Below are 24,190 nucleotides of genomic sequence, written 5' to 3' on the forward strand. Positions count from 1 at the left end.
TGATTAAACGATAAACTGACCTTTGACGATAAACTCATGCTATTAGACAGTATATGAACCAATTCACACTGATTACTTAATACTGTTTGGAAAAATTTGTAGGCTATGTATGTTATTATCTTTAGGCGATTAGCACAGCAAGCAGATTCAGGTACTCAAGATGGCGGCAGACAAGTTTTAGAAGTGAGTGGCGTCAGTGAGGAGACGTTGGTGACATTTGATATTCATCTATAGACAGACACTACTGTACAAAAGTTTGGGGACTGTTAAGATTTTTCAGTTTGAAAGAAATGTATACATTTATTCAGCACGGATACATTCAATTGATCAGAAAAGACTTAAATTGTTACAAAAATTTGTTTCAAATAAATACTATTCTTTTTTTCTTTCTTTTTTTATTAATCAAAGAATGTATCACTTTCCTTACAAAGTTATTAAGCTTAAAGTTATAAAAACATGAAAACCCAACAGTTTGTTTAGTGTCATTTCTACCTCTAACGTGATTGCTTTTGCTTTTTAGCATAGCTTTTTATCCTTGAGTTCTGTAAATTTATGTAAATCGTACAAACTGATTTCTTTGATGTGCCCTCCATATAAAAGTCAATTTTGCTAATAAACCATATGCTGGTCATTAACATGACAATTGAACCCATTATATTTAGCATATGTTAAGCCAGAAGTTACTTTAAGCTGCTTTAGATTTACATGAAAATTAGATACCAGAAGCTCTTAATTGTTTTCATGATGCAATCCACAAGGTCTGTGATACATTACAGAGGGATTTGATGAATTTTTGTTTACTGGTGCATGTCTATCTTCTCCGAGCAGCTCTGAAACCAGGCTTGGAGTGAGGCTATACAAAGTTAATAACTTTTTTCCATCCTGACTTCATCTGGTAGAAATACGTTTAATTTGTGCATGTGGGCACCAGTGACTTTGGATTATCTTATCTACATATGCAGACTGCATTATTTAGAAATGGTCATCTTTAAATTTAAATTTTTGATAAAATTGACAACAGATTTAGCTGGTGTGCACATCTTCCAAAGATCATAGAATTCTTCACGGTCGAGTGCATTTTTATGTGTTGTATGCTTATGTATCACATATGGGTTCACCAGTAAAACAATTTCAGTCCTGATATATATATATATATATATATATATATATATATATATATATATATATATATATGCTTATCTTAGATAGACCATTTAGGTGTTTGCAAACAAGTGTACGTTTTTTTTTGTGGGTGGAGCCTGCCTGGTGGCAGAAAATGACAGTTCTAGTGACAGCACTCTATGGAAGCCACATAATAAAATAATTAGTGCTGGGCAACAATTAATCGTGATTAATTCCATTCAAAATAAAAGTTTGTTTTTACATAATATATGTGTGTGAGTACTGTGTATAATTATATATGAAATATATATATTTATATTTGTATTTATTTATACATAATATTATATATATAAATATACATATTTTATATATATAAAAAAAAAATCTTAATTATATACATGCATGTGTGTGTATTTATATATACAAATTAATTATACACAGTACACACATATATATTATGTACACACAAACTTTTATTTTGGATGCGATTAATCGTTGCCCAGCACTAAAAATAATTAAAAAGGTAACTGCAAGATTATACCTCACAATTTTTACTTTTTTTCTCATAATTCTGAGTTTATATCACAATTCTGAGAAGAAAAATCAGAATTGAGAGATATAAACTCGTTATTCTGTATTTTTCCCTTCAGAATTGTGATAAACTCATTGCGAGTTCCAGGACCCTATTTTAACGATCTGAAACGCAAGTATCAAACGCGAAACGCAAGTAACTTTGTAGGCGGATCTCGGGCGCTGTTGCTATTATACCAGCCGGATAAATTACTCTTGCGCCCGACGCAAATCTAAAATGGGTTGGTCTGAAGTAGCTACATTACTCATAGGTGTGGTTTGGGCGTAACGTGAAATAAACCAATCAGAGTGTCATCTCACATTCCCTTTAAAAGCAGGCGCGCTTGTTCCATGGCGGATTGCTAATATAACGGCGGATTTGCCAGGTGCACGCCAGGAGCGGTTCACAGCTGAGGAGACCGACGTTCTCGTCAGGGCCGTAAAAGACAGAGAAGTGACATTGTATGGGGATGGGAGAAACCCACCCAAATAAGCTTTGGTTAAACAGGCATATAATAATATACGTAAATGTGTCAGCTAGATTTATTCCTATTTTTTCACATCTTCATGGACACCACAATGATTTCCCTCATGTGGAATATTTTTCCTTGTAATTATGTATGGTTTGCAAAAATTGGAATTGCTGTGTAGATGAGAGAAGCAAAGTGTATGCGTGTTGTGCACACACTACATTATGGCCAAGCATTCGCCCTTAAAATAGCATCTGAATAACGCGCCACTGACTTTAGACTAGGTTTTTCCTGGTCTGTGGTGGAATTGTTTTCTGAAACTGCAAAATAGCACCAGGGAACGTTTGCACCGGAACACGCCTCCTCTTTTCGCTGAACCGGAAGTTTATTCCCTAATTTACTGATGTGCGTCTGTGGAGGGAAAAGTCCGCTGTGCGTCGGGTGCAAAATAGGAATGATACATGCATCGGTGTACAAAGTCAATTGCGCTGGGTGCAAGATAAAGCCCCTAAAGTCTGAATTGGGAGATATAAACATCTCAGGTTACAACTGTAACCATTGTCTTTTCTGCCACCATAATGCGCACGCAACTGCTGTGGCGTAACTGTGTCTGCTCCCAAAAGGTCTTATGCTTCTAATAATGTCAAATTCACATCGAGGCCAAAAACAACAAATGAGAAAATTACTGATATAGTCACCATTGTATTGTGCATCCATTGCATGTCACATTTTATTAAGACTTGATTTAAAGCTAAGGGTTGAAAAGTTTGTGTGTGTGTGTGTTTTCATATGTGCATGTGACTTTATTATTGCTCCAGGTTTTCAGGTGCACAGACATGTTTGCACACTGCAGTTTATTGTTGCACGCAGGCCGATACCAAACCCCCATACGGTTTTCATCTGACAGCTCTCTGTGTATTGATCCTGTACCCTTTTGAATGCCTCTGGGCTGTGTAATTAGTCCCATGTGAGGAAACAGCCTGGTAACCAGAGCACTGCGTTCCACCAGCACTCTCATGCACTAGACTTTAGTTCTCCCTAAAGAACGTACATAATTCAGACACTCCCATTACATCAGAGAGCACACACTCGTCAAGCATATTAGTATGAAAGCGATAATCTAGAATCAGATTCCGACCCCATACAGTACTGATCATGGTGATCATAGCGCATTTTCTGATTATGTGACGTATTTCCAGGTGAAACAGAACATTAGGCTATGGTTTTATTGGTTAACAGTTATGTTTAATTTTAAGTTAAGTTAAGGCTAAAGTGCAAGTATAATCTTGGAAGCATCAGTAAGAATATGAATATGTCAAAAACTACAAACCAATTAATAATGTTTTATATCCAATGCCAATACCATCAGTTACAATGGCGCCTAAAAGAATGCAAACAGAGGAATGCTTTGATTGAACAAATGCTTTATTATTATTGAATTATAATTTTTTATATTTTTTTTATTGGAAATACAGTACTGGTCAAAGATTAGGGTTGGCACTATTTTTTTATACGTTTTTTAAATAAGTTAATTACGTTTTGTTTCAAGTTTGTTTTCATGTCTTTTATTTTGTAGTTCTCATAGTCATGTTTCATGTATGTCATGTGATTCCCTGTTCCCCTTGTGTGATCCTGTCATGTGCTTTTCTAATCTCATGTGTCATGTTCCCCTGAATCATTTGTTTAAGCATCATGTATGCCTTGTAGTTGAGTAGTTGAAATTGAATTATGTAATGCTGTAATGTAATGTGTTCCATGTTCAATGGTTCTGTGTTCAAGGTCATTGTTTGAAGTCGATTTGTAGTTCACTCACTCACTCATGTTTGTTTGGTTTCATGTTGTGGATTTAATTTAAGGTTTATGTTTCACGTTTTGGATCATCACTTATGTAAATAATCTGCACTTGGGTTCTCTTCACCATCATCCTCGTCTGCTTCCATGTCAGCATTGTGACAATGGTACAGCATATCGTATTAATGGGCCCAGAAGCATATTTCTTAAGCAAATAGGGTCAATTTTGATTTATTATTATTATTAAGTATCTTTATTTGGTGGTACCACAAGCTCATGGTGCTACCACAAGCTGATTGTTCAAATCTTAAACTAATAGTTAGTTTCTTAAACTAGAATTTTTTTATATCTATTAAGAGATTTTATGTCAGTTTCGCATACTAAACTTTTGTTTGCAATTTATGTTTGTATATTGTATTTTCAGTTGGTAGAGCATATAGCAAAACATTTTGTCTGAAATGGGTAGTCCTGAATTCTGACCATGATTCTTCCTCTTGGCTTAAATTGTCATCCACACACATTCCAGAGCTGTGGTTGAAGCTGTAGACATGTGTGTGTCTGTGGCCAGACGAGAGCTACTCCTCCCTGCAGAAGCAGCTTTGAGTGGACTGCTGTTTACACTGAGTCCATACACATCGGTTACAACCATTCATCATTTGTTTTGAATGACTAAATTAAAAGAAAAGTAACATTTTATGATTTGTAGCAATCCCCCCCCCCCCCTCCCCTCCCCTCATTTCAGCCTTCAAAGACAAAATGCACTATGTTTTGATTTGTTTTAGCTGTGCCAATACCACATACCCCATGTGTGATTAGCATAAATGTGTCATCTTAAAAAACAACCCATTCAGGAAGTGATGCGAGGTAGACAGCACTCAGTGATTCTTGTGGTCTCTTGCAGAATGTGTATGTGAACATCAGTCGGATCATGTCCGTGGGGAACAGGCTGCTGGAGTCGGGTCACTATGCGACCCAGCAGATTCAGCAGATCTCAGGTCAGCTGGAGCAGGAATGGAAAGCGTTCGCCGCTGCGCTGGACGAAAGGAGCGCACTGCTGGAGATGTCCGCTAACTTCCACCAGAAAACTGACCAGGTGAGGCCTAAACATGCCTAACACATACCTATAGCTGGTGTGTGGTGAGCGCACATGTACTATGGCTGCTGTCACATCATCCAGGTGTATGCTTCACACTGGTAGTGGTTGAGGAGAGATTTGCCTGACATGATTGTAAAGTACATAGGAAATGCGCTATATAAATACTTCCTTCCTTCCTTCCTTCACTCGCTCACTCACTCACTCCTACAGATACATTGAGCATACAAACAAACTAATGCATAATGATCACCGTTGCACAAAGATAAAGTTTTCTTTCTTTTTTTTACATTTATATTTAATTTATATATATGGAGAGAGAGAGAGCGAGAGAGAGAGAGAGAGAGAGAGAATGATGTGTTGGTAATACTTCACTTTTAAAATGGAATACAATGAAACTGCAAAAATAATGATTCCAAACACGTTTTACAAAACCTCATACCACCCCTTTTATTCAGACAAACAAGTTGGAGGAGATTTGTGGATGCAACTTGGATGTTCATCTCGTGTTTTATGATTGAATCATTGGTGATTGTTCAGAATTGTCACTTGGAATACCAAATATATGTCTGTGTGCTATATAAAGGATACATGAAATCCATTCCTTTCATCTTTCTGTCCTTTATCTTCTCTTTGAGCGTTTATTATCTGCTGTCAGCATAAATTTTAGACTGACATGCCATTCATTCAGCTTTAAATGTGCTCCCAATGAGAGACATGACAAAAATAGACTGGATATGTGTGCAAAATAAATATATTTGAAATATATACTTTCAAAATATATTTTTTGGAATATATGCAAATATTTGAAATTGGCCCAATAAATATATTTTAGTTAAATATATGTGAATATATTTTCATATATGTTTACATATATGTTCATATATGTTTTAACTTTCGCAAATTGTTTCATTTTAAATATATTTTGAAATTTAAAAAGTTAACATTTTCACAAACAAACAACACATTTTCAATTTATTTTTTAGATAGACCATTTCAGCCGTGGATGTGGGCATGGAGCAGTGCTCTCCCACTTCCCCCACTTCCCCCACCTCCCCCCCATGTTATAAATGTAAATATATTTCACACTTAACATCATATATTTTTTGTTATATTTCAGAATATATTTCAAAATGATAAATATAAGTGAACAACAATGCAAATATATTTCAATGTATTTGGAATATATGCCACATATATTTTTGACACTTTGACTCCGACCGCTGACTCCGACCGCGTCTACTCCGTGCGTTCCTCTGCATCGGTCGTGATCAGCCATGGTCTCGTTCACTCCGGCTCCAACACGCCACCACGAAGCCTGGGTGGTTCCGCAGCGGAAGACGCGAGTCAGGTTTAGACCAAGACTTTCTCCGACCCTCCCAGTTTTCGAGTTATCCACACAAAACCGCTTCTCCCCTCTTCGCGAAACAGAACGCGATGCTGTGATCATCGGCGATTCCATCGTTCGGCACGTACACTCTACGTTAGGTAAAAGTAAGGTGCACAGTCACTGCTTTCCTGGTGCTCGTGTTTCTGAAATCGCTGCTCGCGTTCCCGAGATCCTGAACGGTGACGAGCGCGTCGGAACTGTGGTCCTGCATGCGGGAGTGAACGACATCAGGCTGCGCCAAACGGAGATTCTGAAGAAAGACTTCAGGAATCTGATCGATAAGGTACGCAGCACATCGCCTGAAACAACGATCATTGTGTCAGGACCGCTTCCCACGTACCGACTAGGGCATGAAAAGTTCAGCAGATTATTTGCGCTAAATTAATGGTTAATGTCATGGTGCAATGAGCAGAAACTGCTCTTTGTAAATAATTGGAATCTGTTTTGGGAGCGTCCTAGGCTTTTCCGTGCTGATGGCTTACACCCAAGCAGATTCGGAGCGGATCTTCTGTCGGATAACATATCCAAAATGTTAAATACCCTTTGACTAGTAACCAAAAGTCCAAATCATAGTCTCTGCTGCACCAATTTAACTGATATAAATACTAGTGTAGAACATTGCATAGAAACCGTGTCTATTCCTCGTTTAGTGAGATCAAATAATAAATCTACTGCAGGATCTAGGAAAAATCGAATTGTTATTAAAACAGAAAATGTTGCTATTAGTAAACAAAAACTATTTCTAAAGCTAGGTCTTCTAAACATTAGATCACTCACACCTAAGGCAGTTATTGTAAACAGGCACGTGCACACATAGACATCAAAGGGGGCTTGAGCACCTGCCCTTTTTATTCCTGGAGAGAAAGTGCCCTTTTTTCTGGGGTGCTTTTTTTTTATTTTTGAAAATAATATATTCCTGTTTGCGCACAGCTTCCCTGTCAAACAAATATATTTATTGAAGAATAGTATATCTAAATATCAGGTCAGGAGTTCTGAAGCGCTTGTTCTGAAGCCGATTGTATTGCTTCCGCTAAAGAAAATAGTACGCTCCATCTCTACTGTTAGAATCCTGTGAGTCCATAGCAACGCTCTGTTTTTCATGGCAACGGTCTGTTATACTCCGCACAGCGATCTGTTATCAAGAAATAACAGACCACATTCTACATTGGAATTCAACCAAGCCATGTAATAAAATAAGTTAGTAATAAAATAAGCATATATCACCACCAGGTGATATGCTTTAGTTATTTTGTTTATCCTATTTACCTGCATTGCCCTGTCAATTAGATGCAAATGTGCGCATTTTAACTAGTTGACGCCTAATTTGCATACAGAACGTCCCCAGTAATGACTTACATCAAGAGTCTTTCCCCCTGAAATTTAGAAATCTAAATTGGTGAATTTAGAAGAAATCTACAGATGCAAACAGATGGAGGATACACTCTAAAAAATTTTGTAAATCTGAGTAACTGCATCTGGTACATTAATAAATAAAACTGAGTAGAAATAAGTTAACATTAAATATTAAAAATAACAATATTTATAAATTAACTTTTTATTTATGAGTAATTAATAAATTTGCAGATTTTGCTATCTGTAACAAAATAGCAGCAACAGCCCTCTTCAGTTTAGAGTGAATATTTGTGTTGATTTTAAAGTGTTATGTATTCTGATAACACCAAAATAATTTAAATTATGTAGTGCCTTGTGCAAAAATAAACAAATTATTAGTAAAACATGCCCCTCTGCTTGATGCAGTTATTTAGGTTATTCTAAATATATACTTGAAACTAGTAGCATAGAAAATGTTTTCAAAACATGCACATTGTGGAATGGTTTCCTTTGCTGCTCTATAAACCTAGTGAATACGAAGGAGACAATGGTTTCTGTGTGAACTGATTATTTTGTAGACATCTTTTGAAAATGAAACAATTGTGTGAGTTTGAGGAAGATAAAATTAATTAACATTTTTTTTATTAATTTTTTAAAAAGGAAGTCAGAGTTGCATTAATATATATACTTTTTTGTAAAAAAAAAAAAAAAAAAAAAAAAACTAATTATGAGAAGTGCCCTTTATTTCACTTGAGCCCCTGCCCCTCAAAATGTCTGTGCACGTCCCTGATTGTAAATGAAATAGTCACAGATAATAGCTTCGATGTACTTTGCCTTACTGATACCTGGCTTAAACCAAATGATTATTTTGGTCTAAATGAGTCTACTCCATCTGGATACTGTTATAAGCATGAGCCCCGTCTGATTGGTCGTGGCGGCGGTGTTGCAACCATCTATAGAGATATTCTCAATGTTACTCAGAAAACGGGTTATAAGTTTATTTCATTTGAAGTACTTGTACTAAATGTTACGCTCTTAGATGTTAGAAAAACATCCCTATTATCTCTAGCCTTGGCTACCGTATATAGACCGCCAGGGCCTTACGCTGATTTCCTAAAAGAGTTTGCAGATTTTCTCTCAGACCTATTAGTCAATGTCGATAAAGCATTAATTGTTGGAGATTTTAACATACATATGATAATCCAAATGATGCGTTAGGGGCTGCGTTTACAGATTTATTAAATTCATTTGGGGTCAAGCAAAACGTCACCGGACCAACTCATCGTCTTAATCATACACTCGATTTAATTATATCACATGGAACCGATCCAACCGATATAGATATCATTCCACAAAGTGATGATGTCACTGATCAATACATGGTAACTTGCATATTACGTACTGCTGTAATATGTCATGCGGCGTCGCGTTATCAACCAGGCAGTACAATCCTCCCATCCACCATAGATAATTTCTCAAATTGCTTATCTAATCTGTCTCAGCTGCTGCCTGAACCCAAACAAACAGATGAACTAGAAGAACTAACTAGCACTATGAGCACCATTCTCTCTAGAACATTGGATGTGGTTGCACCTATAAAATTAAAAAAGGTCAGAGAGAAAAGCACCATGGTACAACAATACTACGCATGTTTTAAAGAGAGAAACCCGTATTTTAGAGCGTAAATGGAAACAAACTAATTTAGAGGTCTTTAGAATCGCGTGGAAAGACAGTATGTCACGTTATAAAAAGGCCCTAAAAGCGGCCAGGGCTGAGCACCTCCGCAAACTAATAGAAAACAACCAAAACAATCCAAGGTTTTTATTTAACACCGTGGCTAGACTAACAAATAAACAGACGTCACCCGAACAAAATATCCCGTTACAGTTCAGTAGTAATGATTTCATGAACTTCTTCACTGAGAAAATAGAAAGCATCAGAACCACAATTGTAAACGTTCAATCTTCAATTGCGCCTTATAATTCAGCTTCAATTATCACCCCGCAAGAACAATTACAGTGCTTTACAACTATAGAACAAAAAGAGTTAAATAAACTTATCACTTCATCTAAAACAACAACATGTTTATTAGATCCTATACCAACTAAACTACTGAAAGAAGTGTTACCTGTAGTGGAAGAGCCTCTCCTCAATATTATTAACTCGTCTTTATCTTTAGGTCATGTTCCAAGAACATTTAAACTGGCAGTTATAAAACCTCTCATTAAGAAACCACAATTAGATCATAATAATCTAGCAAATTATAGACCCATTTCAAATCTTCCATTTATGTCTAAAATATTAGAAAAAGTAGTGTCCGCTCAACTGGGCTCTTTCTTGCAACAAAATGATATCTATGAAAAGTTTCAGTCTGGATTCAGACCACATCATAGCACTGAAACTGCGCTCGTTAAAATCACAAATGATTTACTTTTAGCTTCTGACCAAGGCTGTATCTCAATACTAGTTTTACTTGATCTTAGTGCTGCGTTCGATACTATAGATCACACATTACTCTTAGATCGCCTACAAAATTATACTGGTGTTCAAGGACAAGCATTAAGCTGGTTCAAATCATACCTATCTTACCGCTACCATTTTGTCTATTTAAATGGAGAAAAATCGAACATAACTCCAGAAAACTATGGAGTGCCGCAGGGATCTGTGTTAGGCCCTCTGTTATTCTCAATATATATGATGCCACTTGGAAATATTATAAGGAAACATGGAATTAGTTTCCATTGTTATGCTGATGACACTCAAATATATATTTCATCACGGCCGGATGAAAACGCAAAATTTTCCAAATTGACAGAGTGTGTTAAAGATATAAAAGATTGGATGACGCGTAATTTTCTTTTATTAAATCCAGACAAGACGGAGGTAATACTTATCGGTTCAAAAAACCGCCCACAAAACCTCGCACAATACAACTTTAACATCATAGGATGTCCTGTTACTTTATCCTCTACAGTAAAAGACCTGGGTGTTATACTCGATTGCAACCTGTCTTTTGAAAATCATATTTCATATGTTACAAAAACAGCCTTTTTCCACCTTAGAAACATTGCTAAGCTACGTAATATGCTATCAGTTTCTGATGCAGAAAAGTTAGTTCATGCATTCATGACCTCGAGACTGGATTACTGTAATGCTTTATTAGCTGGTTGTCCTGCATCCTCAATAAACAAGCTACAGTTAGTCCAAAATGCCGCCGCTAGAGTTCTTACGAGATCAAGAAAATATGATCATATAACACCGATTTTATCATCACTGCATTGGTTACCTATAAAGTTCTGTATTAATTACAAGGTATTGCTACTGACTTATAAAGCCCTAGCGGCTTAGCTCCAGTCTATTTAACGGATCTTCTATCGCCCATAATCCATCGCGCTCTTTAAGATCACTAAATTCAAGGCTTTTGGTCATACCTAGGATATCCAGAACCACCAAAGGAGGGAGAGCATTTTCACATTTGGCTCCAAAACTCTGGAATAGTCTTCCTGATACTGTTCGTTGCTCAGACTCGCTCTCCCAGTTTAAAACTAGATTAAAGTCGCATCTCTTCAGCCAGGCATTCATATAATCTTACAGTTCAAACTACAATCCGGCCTCTAGCTCATAAATGCCAGAGGAGAACTGGCCCCCGACTGAGCCTGGGTTCTCCCAAGTTTTTTTTTTCTCCATTAGGTCACCTGATGGAGTTTTAGGACACCATTAGGTCACTTGATGGAGTTTTTCGGTTCCTTGCCACTGTTGCCTTTGGCTTGCTCAGTTGGGGATATTTTGGGGATATTTAATTTAATTTTATCAATCAATAAATTCCTCTTGAAACAAACTTTGTTGTATTATTTTAATTTAATACTGTGAAGCTGCTTTGATACAATCTGTATTGTGAAAAGCGCTATACAAATATACTTGACTTGACTTGACTTGACACTTTAAAATATATTTCAATATTTTTTTTTTCTGTATGGGCAGACAAATTGTAATGAATTTTTTTGTTTTGTTTTACCTAATTAGGACTATCAGTATAGTAATCATTCCTGTCTGTGGTAACAGATCACAGATGGACTGTATATTTGGCCATTTTCATATAACCAATAACTCAATATTCTTATCTGTTTTCTAGTATATGAGCAACATGGACTCATGGTGTAAGGCCTGTGGAGAAGGAGATCTTCCTTCTGAGCTGCAGGACCTGGAAGACACCATCCACCACCACCAGGGTCTCTACGAACACATCACCACTGCCTATTCTGAGGTATGAATCTCTGATCTCCATTGAATTGTAATAAATAAATTCCGTTGCAGATCTAGGCAGGTGGAGCTGGGGAGGTGGAGTGTCTAAGATAACCTCTGATAGTGTGCTGCAGAAACAGCTTACCGCGAACACTGAACCAGACTGTTTAAATATTGAGCAAGCAATCTCATTGGCTGCAGAATCATTCCGTGATTATGTGATTGCTTACAGATTGCATGAGAAGGACCGATCAGCCTGCGCCATCTATTGTTTCATGACTAGATATTTAATTGAAGGTAGGATTTTCTTCTGTCTGTAAGATGTTTAAGTGTTGATGTGTGTTACCTGTACATCCTCAGGTAAGTCAGGATGGCAAAGCCCTACTAGATAAGCTCCAGCGCCCTTTGACCCCAGGCAGTGCAGATTCGTTGACGGCCTCGGCTAACTACTCTAAGGCGGTGCACCACGTCCTGGATATCATTCATGAGGTTCTGCACCACCAGAGGCAGTTGGAGAACATCTGGCAACACCGCAAACTCCGTCTTCACCAACGGCTACAGCTCTGCGTCTTCCAACAGGATGTCCAGCAGGTCAGACACTTATGGCTCGTTTCCACTGAGCGGTACGGTACGGTACAGTACAGTACGGTACGGTTCGGGTCGGTAAACCATGAATCGGCTTGCGTTTCCACTGCCAACAGTACCTTTACTTGATAGGCGTGGTGTAGCCTATGCCGGAAAGAAGCGATCAACGTCATTTTCGCGCGAAGAAGAAAGCGACATAAACAACAATGGATGACATACAGCAGATCTTGTTCTTGCTTCTCGGCGTGTTTGTCACAAGAAGCCAAGCACCGACATTAAGAGCTTCTCAATAGCAAGTACGCAAAGTTCGGACTTGCCAAGGACGCGAGTCCGGTAATTCTGCAAATTTAACAGCGCGTTCTTGAAAGCGTCACTCAACTCGCTCTGCTACTCCGGTTATCTCTGTATATTTAGGCAACAATAAAACGAAATATGTTATAAAACACCAATCTGCCTCTTTTCGTTTTCATTTAAAGAAATCTTAAACATTATAGCCACACAACTGTGGTTCAGGCAACGCGTATTGATTATATTCACTGCATGTAATGTTAGCCTATTTATAACAAAACGAAATATAAAACACAACCCTGCCTCTTTTCGTTTAAATATAATATAAAAATATTAAAGGGGTCATATAATGGTACATGCACTTTTACAAGTTGATTGTACTGAAATGTGTGTTGGCAGTGCCTGTACACAACCATCATAAAATGATAAAAATCCATCCAGTGTTTTTTTTTTAATCTTCTTATATGTTTCCTCCCATCTCAAATCAAGCTGTTCGATATTGTGACATCAAAAAATCGACGCCCCTCCCACGATGGTTGATTGACAGCAGCGTTTCAACACAGACCCGCCCTCGTGAGCGAGCTGTCAATCATAGCATGTCAATCATTGTTGATAGCTGGAACACTGAGTAGAATGGTGTCTAAGCGATTGTGGTGTTCTGTTCTTGGGTGTAATAAAGAACACAGCAGTCATATTGATGTTCCTAAATCCGTACAGCTGAAGACGCAGTGGCTGAGTTTGTTTTCGAAGGGAATATTCCCCACGATCAACGTCAATGCTTTCATGTTTGCACAAATCATTTCACCAGACTGCTTTAGAAACGAGGATCAGTAAAAAGCTGGTTATTTGCTAAGAAGCTGCTCCTGAAAAAAGGATCAGTACCAACTATTCGTGTTCCTGCTGCACCTCCAGAAGAACTGAAGTGAGTGTAATGTTTTATTGACCTTTATATTAATCTTTATATTAATCTTTGCAAATCGCTTGCTGCACGCTTCATGATGAATGCGGCTATTTTTACACTCAGGGTACATTGCGGCATGTTTTCTATGTACGACGTTCTCAATATAATTCATAATCCCACGTTTATAATGAACAATGCGTTATGGTTATTGTGTTATTGTGTTACAAACGGTGTCCGCACAGAACAGAGGGGCGGGGTGAGCAAAGCTCATTATCATTTAAAGACACATGCACTGAAACGGTGTGCTGAAAACAGAGCTGTTTTTGACCAGGTAAAATGAGTGTTTTCTTACAATACTAATGAGAATTTTTAATTAAAGTATATTACAAACTTTTAATTTAGACCCTAAAGAATCATATTAGCTTGTACAAAAATGACATTATATGACCCCTTTAAACATTTTAATATGGTCCAGGCAATATGTGCATTTGTACTAAACAACAGATGTTGCAGTAAACAACATTACTGTGATCATCTTCACTGTATTAAAATTTTAAATGACAAAACTTAACCCAGTCTCTTTTTGTTAAATTTCAGTTTTATCAATAATAGCCATTATAAAAGTATAAGTAAAAGGTACAAGAAGCTATACAATAAGAAATAAAGCAAACAATTCAGTCAAACCAAAATCCTTTTAGGCAAGTCGTGCCACTCGGCCGCCATCTTGGCAACGCCTCCGGGCAGCTATTTCGGACTAACAAGACCAGGCTCCTATCTAAATGAATGGGCAGAGAGTCAGAACTGCACTTTCACTGGTCACCGGGACATAAAAACTGCATGTATAGAAACATCAGTAAAATATGATAAAAATCGCTGAAAAAGTTTGATGACTTTGCCCCAAAATAAGGTTTAAAACGCCTTTTTCCCCACAGGTTATATTTTTACTACGCATGCGCAAGGGTTCACGACACCAACTTCATTTACGTCTCTATCCAGAATGCCGGTGTTGTGCCAAGCACTTAAACAAATGCTCAATGTCATTTGTTTTATCAGTGTACCGAAGAGAGAGAGAGAGAGTGCGCGCGCGACCGGGGCTCTCTCTCTCTCTGCTTGTTCTTTCAGTTAAATATGCGCCCTGTCACAAGCGCAGCAGTTCATCTACATTACTCACCGATCAAATAAGACATATTTTGTCTTTTACTTAGAATGTAAGGTAACATATTTGTGGTCGATATAAAATGCTTTAACTACCTTGGTAGTCTGGTGCCTTCGCGTTGTTATCACCCTCTTCCATGTGGATTCCATCTGATCTTGCACACACCACAACTCGCTGTCGCCAAATCATCTCCGCTGTCGCAAAACCTCAACTGTGCGCATGCGTCAGTGGAACCAGACGATAGGCTTAAATGTTTCCCGGCTTGACTGTTAAAAGCAGATGATTGGCTTTCCAGCGGGAGGGGCGGGACATGTGCATACAACCGCCATCTTTGCCGTTACGGGTTTTACTTATATAGTTGGATTGAGGATTGAGGAAGTGGCATGTCTCTTATATAAATTGTCTCTGGTCAAACAGTCGGCGCTCTAGTCTAATCTTACAACGGTGAAGTTAAATAGCTTAAATATATAAAGTTATGAAACTTCACTTAGCCCTCAGCCAAAACGATTGGCCAGGGAACAAATTATAGATTCACGAGACCAAATATCGCCCGTTAGATATACAAGATGAATTATATCTCATGTTTAACCACTACAGAGACGTCAGAGTCAGGGGCAAACGTCAGAACGACTAGCCGAGGAAAGGCTGTTCCAGACGGGGTACATGAGCGCCAAGCGCCCGGTGATCGCCTGGATCTCACAACCTGGATCAAATTTTCATAAATCTTTATAAATAAACCACAGATTTGAGCTTTAAACAACTACATTCTCGCCTGAAAAACTCTTAAAACTACATTTCGTGACACAAAAACAGTAGTATTATATTTCAACTGTATATAAAAAAATGGCGCTTCTTATGTTGTCATTCCCCTTGTAGCACGCGCAATTGACGATACTCTGTCAACCAGTCAACGTTCTGCACTGAGTCTAGCTCCACCCTTTAGTACCATACCACTTTGCTAGGTACCCCAACGGAAGGGTACCTAAAAAGTGGTACGCGACGGTTCGGCATTTTGGTACCATTCACAACTTTTGACAGTGGAAACGGAAATAATTGCGTACCGTACTGTACTTGACCGTACCGTACCGCTCAGTGGAAACGAGCCATTATTCGTAATTAACTATACTTTATACACATACTACTGCAAATACTGTTGGTATAGTTTCAGTTGGATTTATTTAATCATTCTTATTTGGGAAGTGAGAGATGTGCTGATTGTATGAGGTGTCAGAGCGTTTCACTAGACATCTGTGTGTGTTTTTTTTCTTGTTTTTTTCACTCTCACCCACTTCCCACAAGTTTCATCCCCCACATGCCTGTTCCCACTGAATTTTACTTCTTACTTGCTGTGATTTTGTTCTGCCTTCTCTTGCTCAATTTAGGTCAGATTCCAACAGTCGCACATAATTTTACCCATTGAACCAAAAAAGACTAATAGGGTTAGGGTTAGGGTTAGGGTTAGGGTTAGGGCTATATATATATATATATGCATTGCATTTATCAAAAGTGACAGTAAAGACATTTACATTTATAATGTAACAAAATATTTTTTATTTAAATAGTGTTTATCTAAATGTATCTAAATGTTTCTTGAGCACCATATTAGCATATTAGAATAATGTCTGAAGGACATTGAAGACTAATGGCTGCTGAAAATTCAGCTTTGCCATCAAAGGATTATATATATTTTTATATATATATATATTAAAGTAGAAAAGTTATTATTGAATTGTAATAATATTTTACAATATAACAATTTTTTACCATATTTTTAATTAAATAAATGCAGCCTTTAGGAGCATGAGAGATTTAAAAAAAATAATAATAATCGTACGACCCCGAACTTTTGACTTTTTTTTTTTTTTATGCAAAAGTTAATAAGCCAGTTTAATATTTAATTTATGCGTAGTCATAGACTGTAAAAAAAAAATAGACGTGGTGTTCGTGACGTCACCCGTAGGTTTCTGAAGACCGTTTTTTGAAGCCTAAAGTGGGCGGGGCCGACCGTCGCCATCTTGGCAGCGCGTCACTCCCGAATTTATTTATTTTTACAGTCAGACTAAGAGCTGAGGTAAAAAAAAACCTCAGGTAATGCCTAAAAGCTAAAAGCCAGGTAATGTGATGGCTAACAGACAGCAGACAAATGGCTAATGATGACTAATGACCACAGCAGCGGGAATCCACCTGTCACTCAAAAGTGGACACACCCTATGCAGAAATGTAAGGCTTAATATAATTTAAACGGATGAGTTATACAAAATCTTACCCCCCTCACAGTTGTCATGAAGGGCAAAATTAGCTGTATAGACCAAAGCCACTTTTTGCTCCAGGCTGTAAACATGTTTTTTTCTGCTGTAAAGTTGGGCATTTCAACATGGGAGAGATGCAGATTTGACTCACTTTTGCAGCCAGCCTCAAGCGGCCAGTTGATGAATTGCCGTTTAATTCACTTCCGTGTTGGTTTCAAGAGAGAGACAGGGAGGTTGCCGCTTGTGCTTAGTCATATAAATAAATGGTAACCCTTAACAATAAGGTCTCATTTGTTAACATTAGTTAATGTATTAACTACCACAAACTAACAATGAGCAATACATTTATTACAGTATTTATTAAACTTTGTTAATGTTAGTTAATAAAACATGTAATTCATTGTTTTTCATGTTAGTTCACAGTGCATTAACTAATATGAACAAATACAGCTTTTTATTTTAATAATGTATTAGTAAATGTTGAAATTAACATTAACTAAGATTAATAAATGCTGTAGAAGTATTGTTAGTTCATGTTATTGTTAATGTACTAATGTTAACTAGGGCTGTACTCAACCAAAGAAAATCTTGGTCGACTTAAGTCCTGAAGTTTTCGACTAAAAATCGACTAAAATCGACTAAAAATTACGTTAGAAAAAAAACGTTAAATTAATTAGCTGCGCACTGTGCGCAGTACTTGGTAGCCTTGTTGTCCGCCTAAATGAATTATAAATAAACATAAAAAAAACTAGTAGGCTATTTGCAGTATTAAATCGTTTTTGACGTAATTAATGTGCACTGAAATGAGTCTGACACACGAGTCTGTCGGCTCTGACAGCGTTGCATCACGTGCACCTGCGCAATATCATAGCCTATGATTTCCGAAAATAGTACTATGTTGTCAACTAGTGATATCATGACAACTTTTGAGGAATATGTAACATAATTTAGACAATTGTTTCTGTCATATGTATTATAATAACTGACAGACTCTATAATTTCAGCCGCTCTGTGCAGCTCGCAGAGTGAGGCTGAACCTATTTTTTACAGTCTATGGGCTGAACATAGGAGCTCAGCTTCGCGGCTGAGACACGAATAGACTATTAACTTAAAGCTTTTACTCTTAAACACAAAAGGCACGTCCACTTTAATAAAAAAATAATATTTATTAAACAAACCAGATCAAGTAATATTCAGCAAACCTTCTAGTAGCCTACTTTCTTCAATCTGTCCGTCTTCTCCGGTGAGTTGGGCTAATCCAAAAGAAGTGAAAACAAGGGGGGTGTTCTGAAGACAGACTGTTACCTGTGAAACAGGGGTGCTCTGAAAACACCCCCATTAGCAATTAGTGCTTTCCACCTGATGAAATGAACGCGGCAAAACTGATGAAATGAACGCGGCAAAACTGATTACCGGTAAATGAACGCGACAAAACTAATGCAATGAACGCGGCAAAAAATCGACCAATCAGAATTTTGGTCGAGCCAGAACGTATCGACCAAATAATCGACTAATCGACTGGAAGAATACAGCCCTAATGTTAACTAATGAAACCTTATTGTAAAGGATTACCAAATGAATGAAATGTCACAGTGTGGGCGATTGTAAAACAACTACAAAAAACATCCTTAATATAATGTAATGTCATAAAACACAAACTGATTATCAAGTTTGTGTATGAATATAATATATATGATAATGTGGCATTAAAATGAATCCTGCTCATGAGGTGCATCTGGTTGAATCTCTTCTTTTTTTCTGATTATCTTTATTGAAAAATGGCAGCATATGAATGCCTGTGAGGCATCGTTATGTTGAATATAAAGTGAGTTCATGTCTGTTTGAAATAGGATTTCACTGCTCAGTTGAGAATAGAATATAAATTTGAAAGGGAGATTTTAGGCACCACTGCATTAAATTGTTAAAGGGATAGTTCAACAAAAATGAAAACTGCCATTACGTACTCACCTTCATGTTGTTGCGAACCTCTATGCTGTTATTTTTACTGTGAAATAAATAAAAAGAGATTTTTTCTCCTCATACAAAAAGGATAAAAAGCACCAGTTGTCCATATAGCATGTGCACTTTATTCCAATTGTATAGACTACTTTTATGGTTCTTTTATTGTGCTTTTTGTCATTTTTGGTGCCTGACACAGCCTCTGGTTACTGTGAACTGGGGTTTTATGGTAAGGATCTATACAAAGATTTTTAATAAAAGCATATGGGTTTGGAACAACATGAGGATTTGTAAGTATTTTTTGGGATGAAATATTTCCATTTTTCTTTTTCAAGTAAGACATTTTAAATGGATAGATAATTCTGAAAAATTCTGTCATATCTTTTACAACAACATCCAATTGTGTCTCTATCTCTTTCACTTTGCAACAACAACAGCCTCCCTTGTTTCGGCAGCAACTTTCAGCATGTTTCCTATAACAACGTCTGATGTTTACATTTTACGTGGCATGAGAAACCTGATCTGATCTCAATCGGATATGCACAAAAATCGGATTTGGACTGACAGTCTGAACGTAGCCTTTGTCTTTTTTTCTCTGACGCATTCAGTATCAGTTGTCATGGTAACCGTGTTCAGCAGGCACATTATGTTGAGGGTTTGCCCCATAAAATGATGCAGGCATAGGGGACCTCTAAACCTTCCAGACATCGAAAAAAAAAAAGAAGAAAAAAAAAGCCACGTGAGCAGGAGACTCAACATCTGCACGACAAATGATTTCTTCTAATCACACGCGTGCACACATGTGCTGACAGATGCCACCACACACACACACACACAGCTCTGAATGTGGCACATTGAGCCAGATCAAAGGTGGCATAATGAAATATGCATGAGCAGAGGACTGTGTTTCGCAGTGTGCTCTTTTGAGACGGGTAGAAAGCTTTCATACTCAGACTGCTCCATCTTGCAGATTTCAAATGTTTAATAAAACATTTAATACTAACCTAAACGCATTTGTAATATGTTTTATTAGTAAAATAGCCTATTGCATATGCATTCAGATGCTCATGCAAATCTGTGATAAACAACAGAAAATACCCAATTAGTCAAATTTCTATAAAAGACACCATTATTGAACTCGGACAACAGCATCAGGGTCTTGCTTGCCTAATCTGCAGGATGACCTCACTGCGTGTATAGTGCTGATGTTTATAGAGGTGTTGAGCTGTCGCAGTGACTCCTGCTGCCCCCTGCTGGTTCTACACTACAAATGCAGTTCAACTCTTTTACAATTTTATGAATTTGATAGATGTGTTTAGCCAAAGCAACAAACAGTGGATTTCAAATATAATTTATATTTTATCTATTAATTTGTTTTATGTTTTATCATATCGTGTATTCCCATGAAAGGAGTCAAACCCATGATGTTGGTACTATTAGCATCATGCTATACAAGTCATAGGAACCCTTACAAAACCCCTAGAGTAAAACAGTGGCAAATTAGTCTTAGCATCCACTGTTATTATAAAAGAAATTAAACTAAATGACTGATTTCTGAAAAATGTTTCACTCTCCTCAAAATGTTTTATTTTGCTAGAAACTGCTAGAAAGTGTCATATATTTTGCAATGGCATTTAAACATATCCTGTAATCATGAATGGCTGAAAATGGAATGGGAAATTCATTTGCAGGGCTCCCACAGTCTGGAAAAGTTCAGGGAATGCTGAAACTGCAATGGTTTTATTCTGTTTTGTTTTGTTTTAAAAGTTACATGAAACCTGGAAATATAGGGATTTTAAAAGCCATTGAGGAGTTATGGAAATGTATAAAACCTTTAAAAGTCATGGAGATTTCTGTAGAGATTATTTTCATCATACAGAAATTGCTCTTTGTGTGATCTTTATGCAATGACTTTTAAAAATGGTGGTCAAAAGGTCAAAAGGTGTGGAAGCCTTGGATGGAGATGCCATGTTATTTATTTATTTATTTATTTATTTATTTATTTATTATTATTTTTGTTTTTTAAATAGTGAGTCAATACATCAATCCTTCTTTCAAAACTATATATATTTTTTTTTTTGTCTTACCCCGATTCACTATGGTAAGCTTATTTTAAGTGTTTATCATTTAGACCTAGCAGGATGGTTTTCATGGGAAAATGCATGCATGCGTCACTCGCCCGTGCGTGTCTTGTCATATCCATAAATAAAGAAAAGTTGCTCCGGCTACTTAGATATATTTATGGTGTGGGATTGTCATAGGTTAGGTGGCACTACTAGCGATACATGTTGACATGGAGCAGCTAAATATTAAACCTCTGGTGAATAACCCATTTCAAAAAAAGCTAAACAGAGGAGAATCTGCTGGCAAAAAGAGAACACGACAAAGCTTGTAATAAAATGAGAATCAACATTGGCTTGGCTTGTCGGAGATGGCGAGAACAGGCATTTGAAATGTTGTAAAAGCGACACAGATATGGTGTTTTTATTGCTCAACAAGTGAGTAAAGTATTTTATTGAACAGATAAAGTAGTTAGTATAAACAGATAGTTCCTTGTAAAGTATGTCTGTTGTGAAGGCTTATATTCATTTGCACAGTCATGCAGAGCCAAAGCACAACCAAAACAATGTTCTTCCACAAAATGCATGCAATTTTGTTTTTTAACCACAAGAGTTACATAGTGTACCTTTAATTTATTTCAAAATATTAGGTCCTAAGTGTATACACTACACTTTAATGACATTTTACAGTAGTAACAAATAAATGTTGTTTGATGTATTTTCACATTGGTTTTGACACAATCCTCAGCTGAAATATGTGTATACTATCATGACTCATTTTGGACGACTTTTTATGAGGCAGTTGGTGGTTCTTCTGACCCTCTCAGCAACATATGGTTATGTTCTTCTTCTCGCAGGTTCTAGACTGGATTGAAAACCATGGCGAGGCGTTCTTGAGTAAGCACACAGGAGTGGGGAAGTCTCTGCACAGGGCTCGAGCATTACAGAAACGTCACGAGGACTTTGAAGAAGTGGCTCAGGTAAGGAGGAACAGATGTAAGAGCATCGTTTTGGCTGCTGTCCATCTGGCTATCTACTGTTCTCCTCCCAGATTCAAAAGATTTTAGGCCACCTCAGAAATTAGTCAAATGCATATTAACATCCAAACTGCTGCGTGTTTCTCAGAACACCTACACAAATGCAGATAAACTCCTGGAGGCGGCAGAGCAGCTGGCTCAGACAGGCGAGTGTGACCCTGAGGAGATCTACCAGGCCGCACATCAGCTGGAGGACCGGATTCAGGATTTCGTAAGACGTGTTGAACAGCGTAAAGTCCTGCTCGACATGTCTGTGGCTTTCCACACTCACAGCAAAGAGGTAAGTCTTGGAAGAGAGTAAGAGTTGGTGTTGGTGGGTGTTGATATGTGTGGGTTGTGCCTGTATTCTACTAGACAGAAATATGTTCCAGAATATGATTTAACATTCACAGTCTTGGACAGTTTCTTGGACTTTTTAGAAAGTTTAATAATTTGGAGCCATGGTATAGTGGTTATCACACATGCTCTGGACACATTGAGTATAATGTGAGTACAAAATACTCATGTGTTTGAACTTGACCCACAATATTATTTTATTAATTAATCATTTAAAGGATTTGTTCACTTCAGAATTAAAATTTCCTGATAATCTACTCCCCCCCCCCCAAATCATCCAAGATATTAATGTCTTTCTTTCTTCAGTCGAAAAGAAATTAAGGTTTTTGAGGAAAACATTACAGGATTTTTCTCCATACAGTGGTCTTCAACGGTTATCAACGGGTTGAAGGTCCAAATAGCCATTTCAATGAAAGGGCCTTGCACGATCCCAGCCGAGGAATAAGGGTCTTATCTAGCGAAATGATCGGTCATTTCCTAAAATAAATAAACATTTCTAAACTTTTTAACCACAAATGCTCATCTTGCACTAGCTGCGATGCGCCACACATTACCCACCCAGTGTTTACAAAGCGAACGTGCAAAGACTAAATCAAACACCCTTTACAAAAAAATAAACAAAATAAAAGGTAAAACAACGATGTTAGACGATTTTGAAGTTTGAGGAGAAAATGAAATGGAGTTTTTCGCCCTACCCTACATTAAACTTTTCAACGTAATGCGTGAAGTCGTGGACATGCAAGACGAGCATTTGTGGTTAAAAAGTGTGTGTAAAAGTGTGTGTATATAAAAAACTTTCAAAGTTGAAATTATAATTGCAACATAATTGTTTTCCTGAATATTATGTAACAGGTATACGCACAGTATTTGAAAATGTACTTGAAAAATACAGTATAAGTTTTGAAAGAGTTTTTAAAAAACACCTGATTCCATTCATCAGCTCATTACTATAGGCTGCAAGACTTGAATTTGGCATGACCAATGACTGAGGGAGACATCCAAAATGTGAAGCACTGGTAGTGGTTATCCTACATGCTCCAGAGACTTTGAGTCACGGGGCCCTATTTTAACGATCTGAAACGCAAGTATCAAACGCGAAACGCAAGTAACTTTGTGGGCAGATCTCGACGCAAATTTTAAATGGGTTGGTCTGAAGTAGCTGCATTATTCATAGGTGTGGTTTGGGCGTAACGTGAAATAAACCAATCAGAAGGTCATCTCACATTCCCTTTAAAGGGACATTGTTTAGGAATTTCACTTTTGAAATTCGTCGTCACCACTTTTGAATAAGAAACAATATCAAGACTATAAAACTCGTCAAAACTCCGCGAATCACACAAGCGTAGCCTATCAGTGAGAACACTTGTTCAAACAGCGCACACACTCAAACCGGACTTCACATCACATTTTTGGACTTTATTGATTCTGCTTTTATTCGTAATGCAATGGACCGGTCAACGGGACATAAATTAATCCTTTAGTTTAAAGAAAAGGGTTATTGGGCTGTTTACAGTGTCATATAGCCTACAATCAAAGAGGCTGCAAAGCAACAGGAAATAGAAATGAACACAAAGCCTCAAAACCGTTCTTCAGAAGTCTATGGGTGACG

General features: G+C 37.4%; 1 protein-coding gene across 5 annotated transcripts in view; it reads left to right on the forward strand.

Annotated features, from left to right (window-relative positions):
* triob (trio Rho guanine nucleotide exchange factor b) overlaps positions 1 to 24,190 on the forward strand; it is a 206,255-nt gene that overhangs the window by 94,498 nt on the left and 87,567 nt on the right. For all 5 annotated transcript variants that reach the window (XM_082150220.1, XM_082150218.1, XM_082150216.1 and 2 more), the window contains exons 8-12: positions 4,855 to 5,046; positions 11,901 to 12,032; positions 12,371 to 12,601; positions 22,066 to 22,188; positions 22,334 to 22,525. In XM_082150220.1, the coding sequence (XP_082006346.1) occupies positions 4,855 to 5,046; positions 11,901 to 12,032; positions 12,371 to 12,601; positions 22,066 to 22,188; positions 22,334 to 22,525 (870 nt within the window). The remainder of the gene's footprint in view (positions 1 to 4,854; positions 5,047 to 11,900; positions 12,033 to 12,370; positions 12,602 to 22,065; positions 22,189 to 22,333; positions 22,526 to 24,190) is intronic.

The sequence above is a fragment of the Leuciscus leuciscus genome, assembly GCF_965113295.1.
Source record: "Leuciscus leuciscus genome assembly, chromosome: 20".
Taxonomy (NCBI): Eukaryota; Metazoa; Chordata; class Actinopteri; order Cypriniformes; family Leuciscidae; genus Leuciscus; species Leuciscus leuciscus.